General features: G+C 34.3%; 1 protein-coding gene across 12 annotated transcripts in view; it reads left to right on the plus strand.

Moving 5' to 3' along the window:
* The window catches only part of LOC143233275 (septin-7-like), a 75,857-nt gene that overhangs the window by 41,994 nt on the left and 17,677 nt on the right, over positions 1-16,186 (plus strand). The window contains exon 2 of one of the 12 annotated variants that reach the window (XM_076469376.1): positions 10,372-10,431. The exons of the other annotated variants lie outside the window; for them this stretch is intronic. Coding sequence (XP_076325491.1) covers positions 10,413-10,431 — 19 coding nt within the window. The 5' untranslated portion in view covers positions 10,372-10,412. The remainder of the gene's footprint in view (positions 1-10,371; positions 10,432-16,186) is intronic. 12 annotated transcript variants of the gene reach the window in all.

Below are 16,186 nucleotides of genomic sequence, written 5' to 3' on the forward strand. Positions count from 1 at the left end.
TGGCTAAAAATGTTGGTTTCGTTTCTGATACTTATTGTACAAATTTTAGACAGGTAAAAAATACATAAACAAATAAAGTTCCTTCTACAGCTGGAAACGTTAGTTCGTTGTATGTAATAATTGAATAAACAGGCGAATCTCATGTTAATTAAAGGTTGAAGCCGTTAAGATAAAATACAAAACTATCGTTAGAGCTGTGGTAAGACTGCATTACAGTGTATTACTATGAAGGGCATAATACAATTAAAAAGGGTTAGATACGCATGCGTCGCAACATTTATTCATTCATATATTTCGACCTTTAGCTAATTTACTACTCATTGACAATGGACCACTTGACGTTTGTTTTTTTTTTTTCATGGACTTGTCAGTGAAACAGTGGGTGTAAATATTTGTATGTTTACCTAATGTTAACGTTTGTGTGGCCAGCTAAAAATAATTGGTATATTTTTGCCACATGCCCAGTTTAACAACAGTTTGTCTTCCCACAGCTTGCGCCGATGGTACAGGGTTTGAGAGTGACGAGACGAGAAAAATACATGTATGTATGTATGTGATAGAAACAGATGCTAGAAACTAAAGAGTGAATGGTTGGTGCATCGAGCGATTCTTCTAAATCTCGACACCTGGCGAGATAAAATAGACTAAGTGGTAAAATATGCTGATAAAACAAACACATGTTGCATAATAATATGCTTGTAAACGCGTTGTATAATTTGTTATAGTATCTTTTTTTTTTTTTTGTAATGCAATTAATTCTGTTTGCAAATTTAACTGGAAGAAAGAAACGGACAGCGGTTTAGAGTTCAGTGGGATTTCTTCTTTTCCTCCAAAGATAATTATAAATGGAGTGTTATAAAGTGAAAGTATATAACAATTTAATAATCTCGGCTTCGTCTTCGTGAAATTCATTTTTGTATTTTGTACAACAAAATAATATGAAATTGCATTCTTTACTCATGGCTTGAATATTGCACATGGCTCTTGAGGGTCCTTATTACAGCTTGTCGAATACAACCTACAATATATATTTGAATACCGTAACGATCAGTGTCTTACTTTCAATTCGCTTCGACCAACAATATCGATTGAACAAGTAGCGTTGTGTGAACTGTAGCCATTCCAAGTGTTAGTTATGTAGGCCTAATTTCCACTTCAGTAAGCGCAAGCTAACGTTTGGATTATTTCAAAATTACACTTACAATAACTTTTACAGGAGACAAGTTCAGGTTTTAATAATTACAACGTTTTAACTCATTGAGTCACTGTTGAATGTAAGATTTATAATAATGAAGACTCTGAGCCTTTGAGTCAAAACGTTGTAATTATTAAAACCAGAAATTATCTACTGTATTTTTGAAGTAATTGCTTGGATCAGTATATTTCTCACTGAACACAAACTTTTGGGACATTTCAATCCACTTTAACAGTAAACTTGAAGATTCTGTAAGTGTAGTTAAGTTTCCTGTTAGCTTTACCTTCATTCTGATTCTAACTACAAAATTTTCGTCTGTTAACAGCCGCTCCAGATAACAAATACTAGTGATATTTATTGAATCTGTTAACACACACTTTCTAGCCAATTCTCTTCCTAAACTATAGTTTACTTTAACATATATATCAAACCGTTTCTTCCAGTTATACATAACATGTAGGCCCGACATGTTCAGGTGGGTTAAGGCGTTCGACTCGTAATCTGAGGGTCGCGGGTTCGAATCCCAGTCGCGCCAAAGATGCTCGCCCCTTTCAGCCGTGGGGGCGTTATAAGGTCATGGTCAATCCTACTATTTGTTGGTAAAAGAGTAGCCCAAGAGTTGGCGGTGGGTGGTGATGACTAGCTGCCTTCTCTCTAGTCTTACACTGCAAAATTAGGGATGGCTAGCGCAGATAGCCCTCGAGTAGCTTTGCGTGAAATCTTCAAACAGACAAACATAACGTATTGTGTGGAAAAAATTGATTGTTGCTTTTATAACGTTGAAGTTGGGAATAAAGTTCATTGTTATTTTTATCAATTAAAGATTTTACAGTAAATTATGAGGAAAAGTTTGTAACTTAAGTAGGAACGGCGTTCGAATCGTTGGTCAGTTGTTTGAATATATACAGGTTAAAACGTTGTATTTCTGTAAATATAAATTATTCCCCAAAACCTACGGTGAAAACTGTGACTTCTAAAAAATATTTATTACCAGGAAACTGAAACAAAAACTATTCATATAAATTTCATCGTGGCGTTAGCTTTTATATGTATTTATTACATTGTTTTACCTTTTGTTTTTTTGTTGTTTTTTTAATCTTTTCGAGTACAAAGTTTTTTAGCTCATAGCACCGTCATCTTTTGACCGATTTGAATTTTTTTAATTACAGTTGTCGATGGATATATTTGACCATGCTCAAGGTTTTGTAGTTAATTTATTATAATCATGCCTAAAAGAATATAAAGTGCCGCAGCTGTTAAGGATTGCGTATTGTTTCGGTTGCTTTGAGTCATACATTCATACAAGCATACGTTAGTTTGAACACCCGTCGTTCATTTCTCTGGTAACAGGTACGAAGTGATGTATTTAAAGAAGTAAATAACAAAATAGAAGCAAGTTCCTGCTAGCCGGGTTGACTCCCTCTGTTTGGGGACTCGAAATTATGGACTACTTGCTGACAAACGTGCTGCAATAGGACTCTTTATTTGCAGGGAGGAGAACCCTTATTAAAAACTCCTCTGGTGAGTGGCCACAACCAGTCAAGCCTCATGAAAAGTAGTTGCGCGAAACGTCGACATTTAAAATAAATTTATTCTTACTTCATCAGTTTATCTTATCATAATTCTATGTAATAAGACAACTAAAAACAAACCATTTTATTCACATATAGAATTTACGTAAATCGTTATGATATATATATCAAGGTCCTAACTTCGCATCTTTAGTCGGCCCTTACCAGCCAGCAGGTCCATGGACTAGTTAGAATAGCAACAAGAGTAACAAAAATAAACCTAATAGACTTGATGGATCCTGTCGGTCGTTAAACATGCATTTCTTTACTCTTCTCAAGAAATAATAGTTGTCTTTTCATCTCGTGAAAGGATCTTCTTTAATTTCATCTCCCAGATGGAGCCTCTGACTCTCTCGGGATCCTTGGCCTATTTATAGATATCGTGGGACATGTTCCTGGAACGTGGGAATGATGGGACCGATCCAAACGAAGCGTGATGAATATTAACGCCTCGAATAAGAAATACTTTTTGGTTGGTATTAAAATAGTGATCTCCAACCATATTACTGTTTTGTGTTTGAATTAGCATAAATGTTAGGTTTGTTCCAAGAGTATTATATACACACAGGTTTGTAGTGTGGAGCATTTAATTTTTTTTTCAAAAGACCACTTAGAAATATTATGGATTTTTGTCCCCTGATACATGTGTAATTGGAAGAAAATGTATATGCATTGGTGTGGGTGTTTGAAGTAAATTGAACTTTATAAGGAGAGTTGCACTATATAAGGACCCTGGTATGGCTTAGTGATTGGGTCGCTCGACTCGCAGTACGCACATCGTGGGTTCGAATCACTGTCGCCGTACATACCCGACCTTTTAGCCATGGAGGTGTTATAACTTTAGGCAATTCCCAGTACTCCTTGATAAGAGTAGCCTGATAGTTGGCGGTAGTTGTTGTTGACTAGCTGCTTCCTCTCTAACTAGCGACGGCTTGTGTAGTAGCTTTACACGAAATTAAAATCAAACAATTTTTAATTTTGGTATAAAATAACCTTGAGGTTCCTATTTTTAGAGACACTGCTATTTATATTACGTAAATGCAGAGATTTCAACTATTTCAAATGACTGAGCGTAATGGTTGTAGATAGAGCCCTTTATCATTTGCGGCTACTAGGCCTGACCAATGTCTCTAAGCTGTTTATTATTAGTATATTATTATTATTATAACTGTTATTATTTATTACTGCTATAGATTGCTCAATTATGACTGTGTTTGTGTATTTAATAAATACAGTTTAAAAAATTATTTTGAAATTCTTTTTTCATATTCTGAATTATTACTCATAAATATTGTTATCTGCATCGTTTTTGTCTTCGCCTCAGCCTTTTGTTGGTGAGATGCCAGATTTTGTATATCTGGAACAATCGTTTATCCCGCCATGCGTCACAGAAAAATCGATGTGACAAACTTTACAAAACGCATGACTGTCACAAACTTTTGATGCAATGACCGGATATTTTGCACTATACTCTTTCCTAAATTTTTGATTCACAGTTTTAGTCCTTTTATATTTGCCAGAAACAAGACAATTTGGTGAATGAGGCTTCTTTTTTCCAACTTGTGAACGATCGCATTGGTGTTTCTTTGCCGCTTAGAAAATGAGAAATACTCATCTATGCGAGCGTTGATTGGCTGACAAGCACTGATGACGTAACTATGGATTTTCCCACGTACCCAGTATGGAGAAGCACCACACTCAAACTATTGGTAGACGTCGGAGATACAAATATTATTTTTTATTACTTCAAGCACAAACATGATTATCGCAAGTAGCCATTTGGACTGTCTTTTATTTATTATCAAAATTTATTTGTATCTCACTATAATTTTTCTTTTCACCCCTTTCAAGCCGTGGGAAAACAATTTATCACTTTATTGTATAGGCCTATATAATACATAATAATTTGGGAGTTGCAACAAGTCGTAATATTTGTCTGTATGAGCGTATAGTCGTAATGTATACACCAAAATCGTAATGGTTGGCATCTCTGTAAATGTAACCAAGTGGAAGGAAATGGAACGTAAGAGCTAAAATAATGCATTTGTATGAACACGGGATACAAATAATTTCGTCGAAATGAACAAAAATCAATGATATTCTATCAAAATAATAAATAAAAGGTGTTGAGGAAACACTTAAAATGTGTTGATCGAAAATAAAATTGTATATAAGATAAGCAATCCCAAGACCTACACTGTAAGGCTAATGACTGTTATATTTAACAAGGCAATGACCTGTTTTATTGTATCAAATGTAAAAGGGCATACAGGGGGTATACAAAAAATGCTTCCATGAAAATGTTAATTTGCTATATCTTTTATTAGACAATAAAAAATATGTAAAACCATATATACTTTTTAGAAGCATACTCGACGAGGATTGTTCAGATATGGTATCAAATCCTAGTTTTAATACTGACCCTCGTAAATACCTGAACTTTTAATGGTTGTAGTTACATTTTCTCATAAAAAAATTAAAAAAAATGTTGTATACCTGGTGTAGTTTTCAGATCTTTATATTCCAGTTAACCTGCAATATGATCAAAAACGTTTGTCTGCAATTGTGGATTTGTTTAAAGATATTTGAGAAATGAGAGAATTGATCTTATGAAATGGCCAGGTAATCATCTGATATCAATCCGATTGAAAATTTATGGGTTGAGTTAAACCGAATAACGTAATATAAACTTTTTGATTTACTCAAAGAAAGATTGCAGTCAATCTCTCAAACCTTCACAAACCCACTGAAGGCATGCCATGTTAATGTTAAGCAGCACTGATAACCAACGTAAGGCCTACTAAAGATTAACTTGTGAAACTGGTTTGTGTTATTTTCAGTTTCATTTTTTTACATTCGATTATTGCAGAGAAACTTGTTTGGTTATTTTACAGGCTGATTCTAATAACAATATCTAAGAAATTACAGCAAGTGTACAACAGTTTTTACAAGAAAATATAACTAAAACCATGAAAAGTTCAGTGATTTACGAAAACCACCAGTAATTAGGATTTGGTATTATATTTCAACAGATCTCGTCGAATGCATTCTAAAAACTGTATATAGTTTCACATATTTTATGTTTTCTCATAAAATGCATAACAAATTAACAACATTTTCAAGGTAGGCCGCTTTTTTTTCCACTCTTTGTAACTCTGTTTAAGAAGGCAAAGGATTAATCCTTTGAATTAGCTACTGAATTTTAGCATTTTTATATTAGGAACCCTCGGATTTTGGCTTGTCTCAACGTGTTATTATGATTTATTTTAAGTATTCGAAACAACGGTGTAATAATAAAACCTATTGTACCAGTACTACCAATGGCAGAGATTTTCTATTAACTCTCATATCACTGGCTTATTTTCTAGACTGTTAGAGGTTAACATGCATGTTAACGTTTTATTGAGATTATACATATCAAACTAGCGAGAACAAAAATCTTAGCTTTTGCTGGAGAATAGCTGCTGAAAATACTAATTTTTGTAAAACGGTCAAAATTTAAAAAAAAAAAATTTTTGGTCTTAGAATGTCATCAATATGACTGTGGTGTGACAGTTTTCGACGTTTCTCGTTCGATAAAATGTCCCAAAGGTAAGTTTATGGAGTTACAACGCGAAAATCTGGGGTTCGAGTTCCCTGCGATGGACTATTCAGCAGACAGCTCAATGTGGCTTTTCCAACTTTTTATACAATACTTCTATAGGGGTACATCTTGTAATCATTTTATCAAAAAAACAACCAACAAACTAATAACTAATAAAAACTTCGTTTACTTTTCATAGTTTTATCTTTATATGTCTACTAAAGAATATAAATCATTGGCTGGATTTCGGAGGACAAGGGGAGCAGTTTCTTCGCATTTTTCTGTAGGATGTAATATAACGCGACATTTAAGTTGAGTAGTTTATTGCCCCAAATCCCACCTATCTGATAAATACCACATTTAAGGAAGAAACGGTTGTAGTGACGTAGGGCGCGAGGTAAGACCTCCATTTTTCAATCTGTCTCAGTAAAAATTAATCAAAATTGGGAAAAATTATTTTCAGAAAGAGGTAGAGAATGTATAGCATTTATTCTATAACCACGAAACTTTCAGGGCCCTAAAGCGAGCCCTGGATCCTAGTCGTAAGGGATGAGCACATTATCTCGCTTCGCTAGATCAAATTCCCCTCTCCCCTCCCCAAACATACGCGCACTTTTAACTTTACTGCTATAGACCTGAATTGTTTCTGTGCCCATACTACTCGATGACGTAATCAACGTTGCGTGTAGAAAAGGTGTCTGTGAAAATAATATATCTGTAATGGATCACAAATCCGTAACAGCTGCACATAAACACGAACAAATCTGTAATCCACTTTGACATGCAACAGTTCAGTGAGATTCTTGTCGCATTACGCCACGTGTTTTTGTGTTCTCACAGAACTGCATTTATCATGATTTATTATATGCTGTCACAATAATGTAATGCATTAGGAACAAACACGTGCATTGAATTTAAAGCAAACGGGAAATCACGAATTTACTTCTTATTGGATAGACCTTAAGTTATTGATAATTCAGGAATTTTGAAGATGTTTTCCAATATTAAAAGAAAATTTTGGATATACTGAACAAAGCAAAAACTAAAATAGTTTTACGTAGAATAGAGAAAATATATTTCTCAGTTGATTGCAGTTATAACTCGTGAACTCTCATGATGAGAAAAATGCTTTGTAATTAAACCTCATGAAACTTGAAGAGGAATTGTACACAGTAAAAGGCCTTGTCAGCTCTGAATACGTCTACAGTTTGGTGTATATATATCGATATTCATTCTTTATTTTCACTCTTCAATTTGTTAACATTTGAAAAAACGATTTTATTTTGCATTATGTAAAAGGAAAAGAAAACGTAGTAAGTAATTCATCATTTCAGATCATGACAGGTTCGTCATCCAGTGAACTTTTTTAGTTCTCCTAGTATTTCACCCAAAAACAAAAGCCGCAAATTTTATTGTGTTCCGTTCAGTTTATTAAAGAACAGTGTTTGTCAGTCACTTATTACGTGTCTACATGGTAGTTCGCATGGAAACACAATATTCATGTTGGCTAATTGTACGGTGGTACTTTTACGTATGTACGAGTACAAAAACTAATTACGTGTAATGCGCATTGTTCTATACGAGTGCAGAACTACAGTGTTTTGTAATTAACTTGAAAGACAGTTACTTTAGTAACATAAACAAATACACAACGAAACACATCAAAATGATTATTTACATTTCAGTGACTAATAAATAAACGCAATACCATTATGTCTCGATACAAATTTCAATAGATAGTTAAAAATTGACAATTGGGCCTAAAGCTTACATACGCTTCGTACGCGAAGCGTGAGTTTGCCACTATTTAATATACATCAAGTAGCCATGATAGTCCCTGTCATAAGTTTCGTTTCAGTTAATATACAAATACGAACTATATAGATATATATTCAGAAAAGTTACAAAAATCAACAACAACAATACAAATAAGGCGAAAGTATATTTACATTTATTTATCCCATACTTTTAAAAATTCATTATTTTGAAAATGTATTTTAATTATAACTTTCTCAATACATGTACCTAAAAATCGATAATTAGACAAAAATTGAATTAATGTAGTGGACTGAATTCATTGCTAATACTCGAGGGTAGAGTAAAGACAGTTGATACCACTATGGATAAAGGGGGACCGCAATAAACAATGTTTGATATAATTTTAAAAATTCAGCGTTTTACATCATCACTTGATCAAGAGTAGATTTCGAGAACTTTGTCAAAAAATGGCGATTGTATACAAAGTGTTCATACAAAATGAGTTCGGAGATGTATCTAACATACAGCCATCCCACATTTTTACACCTCTTTATTTTAAATCTATATGCAATAACTCCATATTTTGCTTAGTTTATTTTGTTTCATTTATGCCCCACTACATAATACAACAACATTAATTCATATGTGAAATAAATATTTGTGATTTGGCTTGCGTGGCACACTACACGCTTTACGCTTTGGAGATCGTTTATTTAGTTTTTGCTAAACAGTGTTTCTGTAGTCTAATCATCCTCAGTGAAATCTGTCTGAGGTGGAAACCTGTACAAGCCGGAAATATCAAAATTTTGCAGCATTATCTTAAGATTTCCCTTATAAAGGGCCCTCTATATATATGATAGAACCTGCGTAATGTAGATGGAAAACTATTTTTCACCTACCTCATCTATCAAGTAGGATAAGAACTTGAGTAAGGCGAAAAATGTTTTTGATTAAATATTAGTTTTTTTATTTAATTAATTATTTCTTTAAATATTAATAAGTTCTCGGATATTTTGTTACAGTAAATATTGGTTAAATATATTCTGTTCTTTTTTCTGCCGTCATTATTTTTGCAGTTAAATTAGATTCATGATTTGTAGAAATATATTTGTCTTTTAGGTGCAAAATTCTACTCTTTAAATAATTCTCACGAGAAAACAAATTCCTATCTTTCATAATTTTAAAATTTAGGGAAAATTTACTTAATACTCTCATTTTAATAAAGTTGTTTGTTATGATGTTTCTAGTGAAATCCAAACTCTGAGAAGACTTATGCAGACGATTTTGTGAACGCGGAAAGTTCTGTGAACGTTGACAAGAATGTTTTAACAGAATCTGATGAAATTTATTTAAAATCTATAATAAAATCGCAAGACGGTAGCAGTGTGAGAGTTTCAGAAGATGAACAAAATGGAAAAGATAGTGAGGAAATAGAAATTTTATTTCGTCGCAAGTGTTACGTTATATTAATGCCATAAAATTGTATGCAAAAATGAAGGGGAAAATGAACTTCATGAAAAGCGCGTAGAGTTGGCGTTCTAATTTAACTGCATGAGAAAGCTAATTAAAGCGAAAGAGTTGAATTGGAAACTTTCTTCAACTATATTTGATTAAGATTTTGCGTACTTAGGTATATTTTCAATGTCTATTTTTTGTTCTTATTCCAATGAATATAGTATAAACAGTATAATAGCTTTATTCACAAACGTCTTGTTTCCTTTGAGCCCAGCAAGTATAACGTTCCACTCAAAAATCATATACAATTAAAGAAATGCATGTTCACTATGCCTAAGCCAGAAAATCTGCTTAAGCCGGAAATTTTAGTTGGTCCCGTGCGATTCCGCCTTAAGTTTTACTGTATTATGGAACTTTTGTTTATATGATACTGGAAAAAACTTTTTTATTATACGATGTGCAACCCCAAGTTCCCGAAATTTTTGTCCTATGTGCATTTAGATTTACAATAGGGGTTACGATTTTCCCGTTTTGACTCCGTTTCCTGTCACCAAGAACTTTATTTTTCTCCATTATCATTGTGCAGATATGACATCATTAATACATCACACGCAGATCTAATGCATTGGCGCCATCTGTATAACTATAATAGTACCGTCTGTTGTATGTCCATATAAATACTTCGCAGGGTGTGAATCTTCACCAAAACTGGTATCGAGGTTTATTAGATCCACGAGGAAATACACAAATTTTTAGTTTTGCATTTTGCGGTTGTTGTTGTTTTTTTTACTACTATTTCTTTCATATAGATGGATCTTCACTAAATTCGGCATGAAGATTTGTTGGGTCCATGAGGAGATGCATTCAAAATTAGTTTCACATTTTGTGTTATATTGTTTGTTTTTTATGGGCGTTTTTGGTGTGTTTTTTTTAATTATATGTATGGGAACAACTTTTCACAATCTTAAGATAATCTTTCATTAATCATGAATTTACGTAACTTCCGTCCAGGGTATGGGTACCCCAGCTACTAATAATAATTTAAGTACATACATCGTATGCGAAGTACGTGTTTATCCCCTAGTTATTAACCGTTAACTGATAACCAAAATCGAGATCTTGGAGGAACAGGTTCTTCTTCCTCCATCTTTTGCTGGTGATGTAATTTCTCGTATAGCTGTTTCTACACCATTCTAATTTACTGTTAAATACCAAACGTTACATATGAGGGTTGCGTACTTCTTGATGGCCTTAGGAAATGCACTAACCCTTGTCAAGGTCATGTCCGTCGTGTGGAATTTTGTGTGATATATACCTCTAGTTCTGGGCATATAGTCTTAAATTTGAAAATAGTGACATATATTGCGACATAGTCACTTGTTAGTATATCACGAGAGTACTATACACATGATACCCTTTTTAATACTATTTTAATAAATTATCCAAATGATGTAAAGGTTAGTGCAGCAACAGATGACCTTTTGCTATACTTACAGTAGATGTTCAATAGTATAGTATCATGGTGTATGATACAACGTTCTTCATGAGGTACTTTTGGCAATTAATAGTTGATTGAACAACGTAGGAGTCAGTCAGTCATAAAGTGCCTGTATAATCACGTACGTGTTTAGAAGGACTGAATTTTGTATTGTTTGTAGTGTACATTTAATATATGTATATAGAAAAATCGTTTATCCAGACGTATTTAGCTGCTTGTTGTGTGCATTCTTTGTAGATTATTACGTGGTATTATTCCTTGGTTGTTTCCTAACATAGTTCGCTCGTCGCGAAATTTTCTTCCTAACTTCCTTGTGACGAATTTGCCAGGTTAATTTAAAGTCGTATGATCCATAAAAATTCTGCTGACGTGCTAGTCTGAAGGATGGGTTCAACATGGGTAGATCTCTGATGGGTGTAGTCTGGAGTTAGGTTACACGTAAGTACATCTCCGGTTGGGTGTAGTCTGGAGTTAGGTTACACGTAAGTACATCTCCGGTTGGGTGTAGTCTGGAGTTAGGTTACACGTAAGTACATCTCCGGTTGGGTGTAGTCTGGAGTTAGGTTACACGTAAGTACATCTCCGGTTGGGTGTAGTCTGGAGTTAGGTTACACGTAAGTACATCTCCGGTTGGGTGTAGTCTGGAGTTAGGTTACACGTAAGTACATCTCCGGTTGGGTGTAGTCTGGAGTTAGGTTACACGTAAGTACATCTCCGGTTGGGTGTAGTCTGGAGTTAGGTTACACGTAAGTACATCTCCGGTTGGGTGTAGTCTGGAGTTAGGTTACACGTAAGTACATCTCCGGTTGGGTGTAGTCTGGAGTTAGGTTACACGTAGGTACATCTCCGGTTGGATGTAGTCTGGAGTTAGGTTACACGTAAGTACATCTCCGGTTGGATGTAGTCTGGAGTTAGGTTACACGTAAGTACATCTCCGGTTGGATGTAGTCTGGAGGTAGGTTACACGTAAGCACATCTTTGATCGGTGTATTTATGCTTTAATTTATCTTGAGAGTGTAACCACCTGTGTTTTTCAAATATTTATTTCGACTCTGTGCTTTTGACAGTATCCAACTACTTGGTCTAACGTCAGTTGTGGGTTTGTAGCAGCAAAAGAGGGGTTAGGGGGACTTCTGCAGATTGCCACGTCATATGTGAATTATGAGTTGCAACAGATTTCGGTCTACTGATGGTACGTCTTTTACATACTTGATGAATAATATGAGACTAACTACCCCTCTCAAGGAGAAACATCTGGAACATCGTACTCTGATTAGTTGCCCTCCATATTTATTCAACATTTCCTGTTTTCCAAAAAGTTAGGTAGTTTCATCTTGTGACATCCGGAACCTCACACTGTTGTCACGCGATGTCGAACGTTTGCACAATATCAAAAGAACAAGCTACATTGATCGTTTTATCAAGGTCTTACCATGTTTTCAGTTAACCTACCTTAACATACCACCAGAACAGATGGTTATTATCGTATTTTAACAGTTGTTTAATATGCAGTGGCGGCACCAGGATATTTTCTTTGGGGGGGCTGAGGTAAACTGTGGAGGGGTTTCCCAAAATGCGATCAATATGAAGTAGAGATGGTAAATTATAATAATGTAAATACCAAGGTACATTTCAGAAAGGTGTACTATTTTGAACTGTTTTCAATGCAGTTTTCATTGGAAACTCATACTCTGATTAATAATTCATTATTACAAATTAGAAATCTGTTTATGAAAATGTGTATATGTAAAAGAGGAAGCTCACCTAAATTACACCCAAGGTAATATATAATAATAAAGAAATTCAAAATTAGTTTAGATTGAACATTTAATATACCATTAAGAGTAAAGCTACAAATCAAAAGTATAACATAAATACATAGTTTACATAGCAGAAACGAATTATCCCATGTGAAGTTAATACACTCTGAGGAAAAGTAAGGTCACTATCAGGCTAACTATCTTTCATCATGTTTGTGATTGTGAAATTGTTCTTATTATCATAAGTGTGACAAGCACCTGTTACAATAATGTAACTACTACATTACATTAAGTTAGGCACTTCTAAATAGCCCAATAACAATTTCAAAATTCATTCTAGAATTGTTTAGAAATATTATTTGGTCAGTTAACATGTAAGGTTATTATCTAATCATAAGTATAACATTAATTGGATTGTAAGTCACAGTTTTAAGTATATGCCACAACCATCAGTACAATTTTGGATGGCTGATACACAATGCAAAATGATCTCACAGAGGACACAACACTGGCTAAATGCTTCATAGTTTTTACCTATACACAATACACTTATACATGCATGCTATGTTTTACTTTTCGATAAAAGAAAAGTAAAATCCCTGATGATCTGTTGTAACTTGAAATCAACGTGGTTGTCTAATCTTCGTCAAAGCTCAAGATAGAATGGCATTACACAGGGAGCGGCAATACAGCACATGAGTGTCAGTGCATTCAGTACTTGCTATGGGACGCATGACACATACTTCCGTTTTAAGGAAGACGTTGAGTTCTACAGATCTATGTCTCTTTGGTGTTAACTGTTAAGCAACAACGATGGTTGTGTTTTCCATATTTTATGAATATATGTAGGTAACAATATTGGGGGCTTAGGGGGGTTTGGCTCATTTGGGGGGCTCAAAGCCCCCTACCCCGGCGCCGCCACTATTAATATGGTGTCTCAAAGAGACGCTATGATTTGTAATCAGACATTTGAAAACTGGGATAAAAGTTTTTGGTAGGCGTAGCTTGTACTTATGCTGCACGCCTCCAAAGAAATCAGTGGTACACGTGCCTTAATATTCCATGTTTTTAGTATTGAGTTATTTTAGTTTTGTGTGCTGTTGAAATTTTGTAATATGTCAGAAGTGATAACTTTATGTACGTTACTAAGGTGTTCTGCTTTACCTACTTGTTTAAACATAATTTCTATTTACCAGATGAATGACATGTATATACGTGACTAACTAAGCATTGTCAATAACTTAAATCTATTATTGTGACAATCTTTCAGTATTACATTACGGAAGAGTGTGTACGTGAGAAACTCTTCGTTGTTAATAACATATGTATTATTATAACTACTGATTTCCTGTATGACACTTTTGAGGAAATACGTTAATGTTACTGCCATCGTTGAAAAGGAAGGATATGATACTGTTTACATAATCGTCAAGAAGTGTGAACTTGATGTAGGTGGTTTTGTGAGGTGAACCACCACAGTGATGAGTAGGTTTCACTTCTGTAGTTTCCTGGCTAGTTTGTTTTACAGTATATTCTGGGGTGTTGTCTTGGTTTTATTATTCTGTTAAATAGGTTTCGTTACAGTGACACAACTTTCTGATGATTAATTTTTGTATTATTGTACTGTATCATTTTGTTTTTACAACACGATTAGCACGTTTTATTTCTGTTTCACTTTACCTTATACGATGAGCGGTTCGAATCCCTGTCGCACCAAACATGCTCACCCTTTCAGCCGTGGGGCGTTATAATGTTACGGTCAGTCCCACTATTCATTGATAAGAGTAGCCCAAGAATTGGCGGTTGGTGGTGATGACTAGCTGCCTTTCCTCTAGTCTTACACTGCTAAATTAGGGACGGCTGGCGCAGATAGCCCTCGAGTAGTTTTGTGCGAAATACAAAACAAATGATGAGCTGATGTTTCAGTTAACACTAATTTTTGTTGAGATCATGTTACCTCTTGCTATGCCATTATGTAAAAAAGCCCAACTTTTATTAAGACATGCCAACTGTTTATGGCAAGACTTAGATAAATTAGTTTTCTAAACCTAATTAATCGTAAAATAACAATGTGGTACATTAATTCGTATGTTTAATATAGATGATAGCTAACATTCTTTTTTATAAAGGTAATTATTAATTTGATAATATATCATTCTTTCTACGTCTGCGTGTAAATAAAAACCAACATTTGTAATTTTTCGAGGTTAACATAATACATCAATTGGAAAATATTATGTATATTCGCGACACAGAACGTGATTTTAAGTATTAACATACTAGCTGCTAAAATTTATTTCATGTATTCACGTTATGCATTATGATAAAATTTGGTTTTGTTCTTCCTTTGAGTTTCGTTAATCAGTTACACATAGTTAAGCATATCTGTTGTAAAACGTAATTATGCCTTTTCTTTTAGCAATCTGTATAACTTCAACGCTGTCTATACCAGTTTGATTTATATCGAATGAAATAAAACATATTTATGCATGTATTAGTAGTTATTATCCTGTACTAATTTGGTTGTATTAAAACAAGCAAAAGCAGTTTTTTTTTGCAGATTTGACAAAAACAGTATTTTAAGTACGAGTGTAATTATGTTTACAGGTGAATCGGACTGTCCAATTTTGAATATGCACGTCAATATGTCTTATGACAACCATGATTCATATAAATTCGTAGTGGTTCGATATGTATCTGAACTATATTTTGATACTGTTTGCCATTTTGTAGGTATTAATTATTTTTGGAAGTGTGTGTGTGTGTAACGACTATTTCCAACCCAAAATATTAATACACTAAGATCATAAAGATGTGTCTGTGCCATAGGTGTCAAACTTTCAAGATTGAGATAGTCCTTGTGTTTGATGATAATGGAAAACAACTAAATAGGTGTCAACTTGTAGAGCCAAGACCACCAAGAAAAAATACCTGTCGTATTCCAGCCTTGGTAAGCAAAGTACGAGATCTTGTAACAAGTGAGTGTACAAACAGGTCAGTAGCAAAAGCTGTCCACCTGGAAAAGTGGTGTAAACTATAGAAACCTCTTTTAACGGTATCTACATATAAAAGCTTATGGGTACTTTGATAATTTTAACAAGACTTGTGCCATTTTCTAAGGAACAGTGCGTGGGAAAAGTTTCAAAAGTATTCATTATATTCCATGAATTTCGCCGTAGGAGTAGGTTGGCGATCAGAAGAATGGATGTAAGGTGTATCTGCTTACTATTGGACCAATGCACTGGACACTTTGACCGATACAGAATTTCCTTCCTTGTACGGAAACGAGACTAAAATAATAAAGCTTTCAGTCATGCCTCGTATTGAACTATTTCATATCTCAAGTAGTTGGAGAAAGAAGTGGGG

The sequence above is a fragment of the Tachypleus tridentatus genome, chromosome 12 (assembly GCF_004210375.1).
Source record: "Tachypleus tridentatus isolate NWPU-2018 chromosome 12, ASM421037v1, whole genome shotgun sequence".
Taxonomy (NCBI): Eukaryota; Metazoa; Arthropoda; class Merostomata; order Xiphosura; family Limulidae; genus Tachypleus; species Tachypleus tridentatus.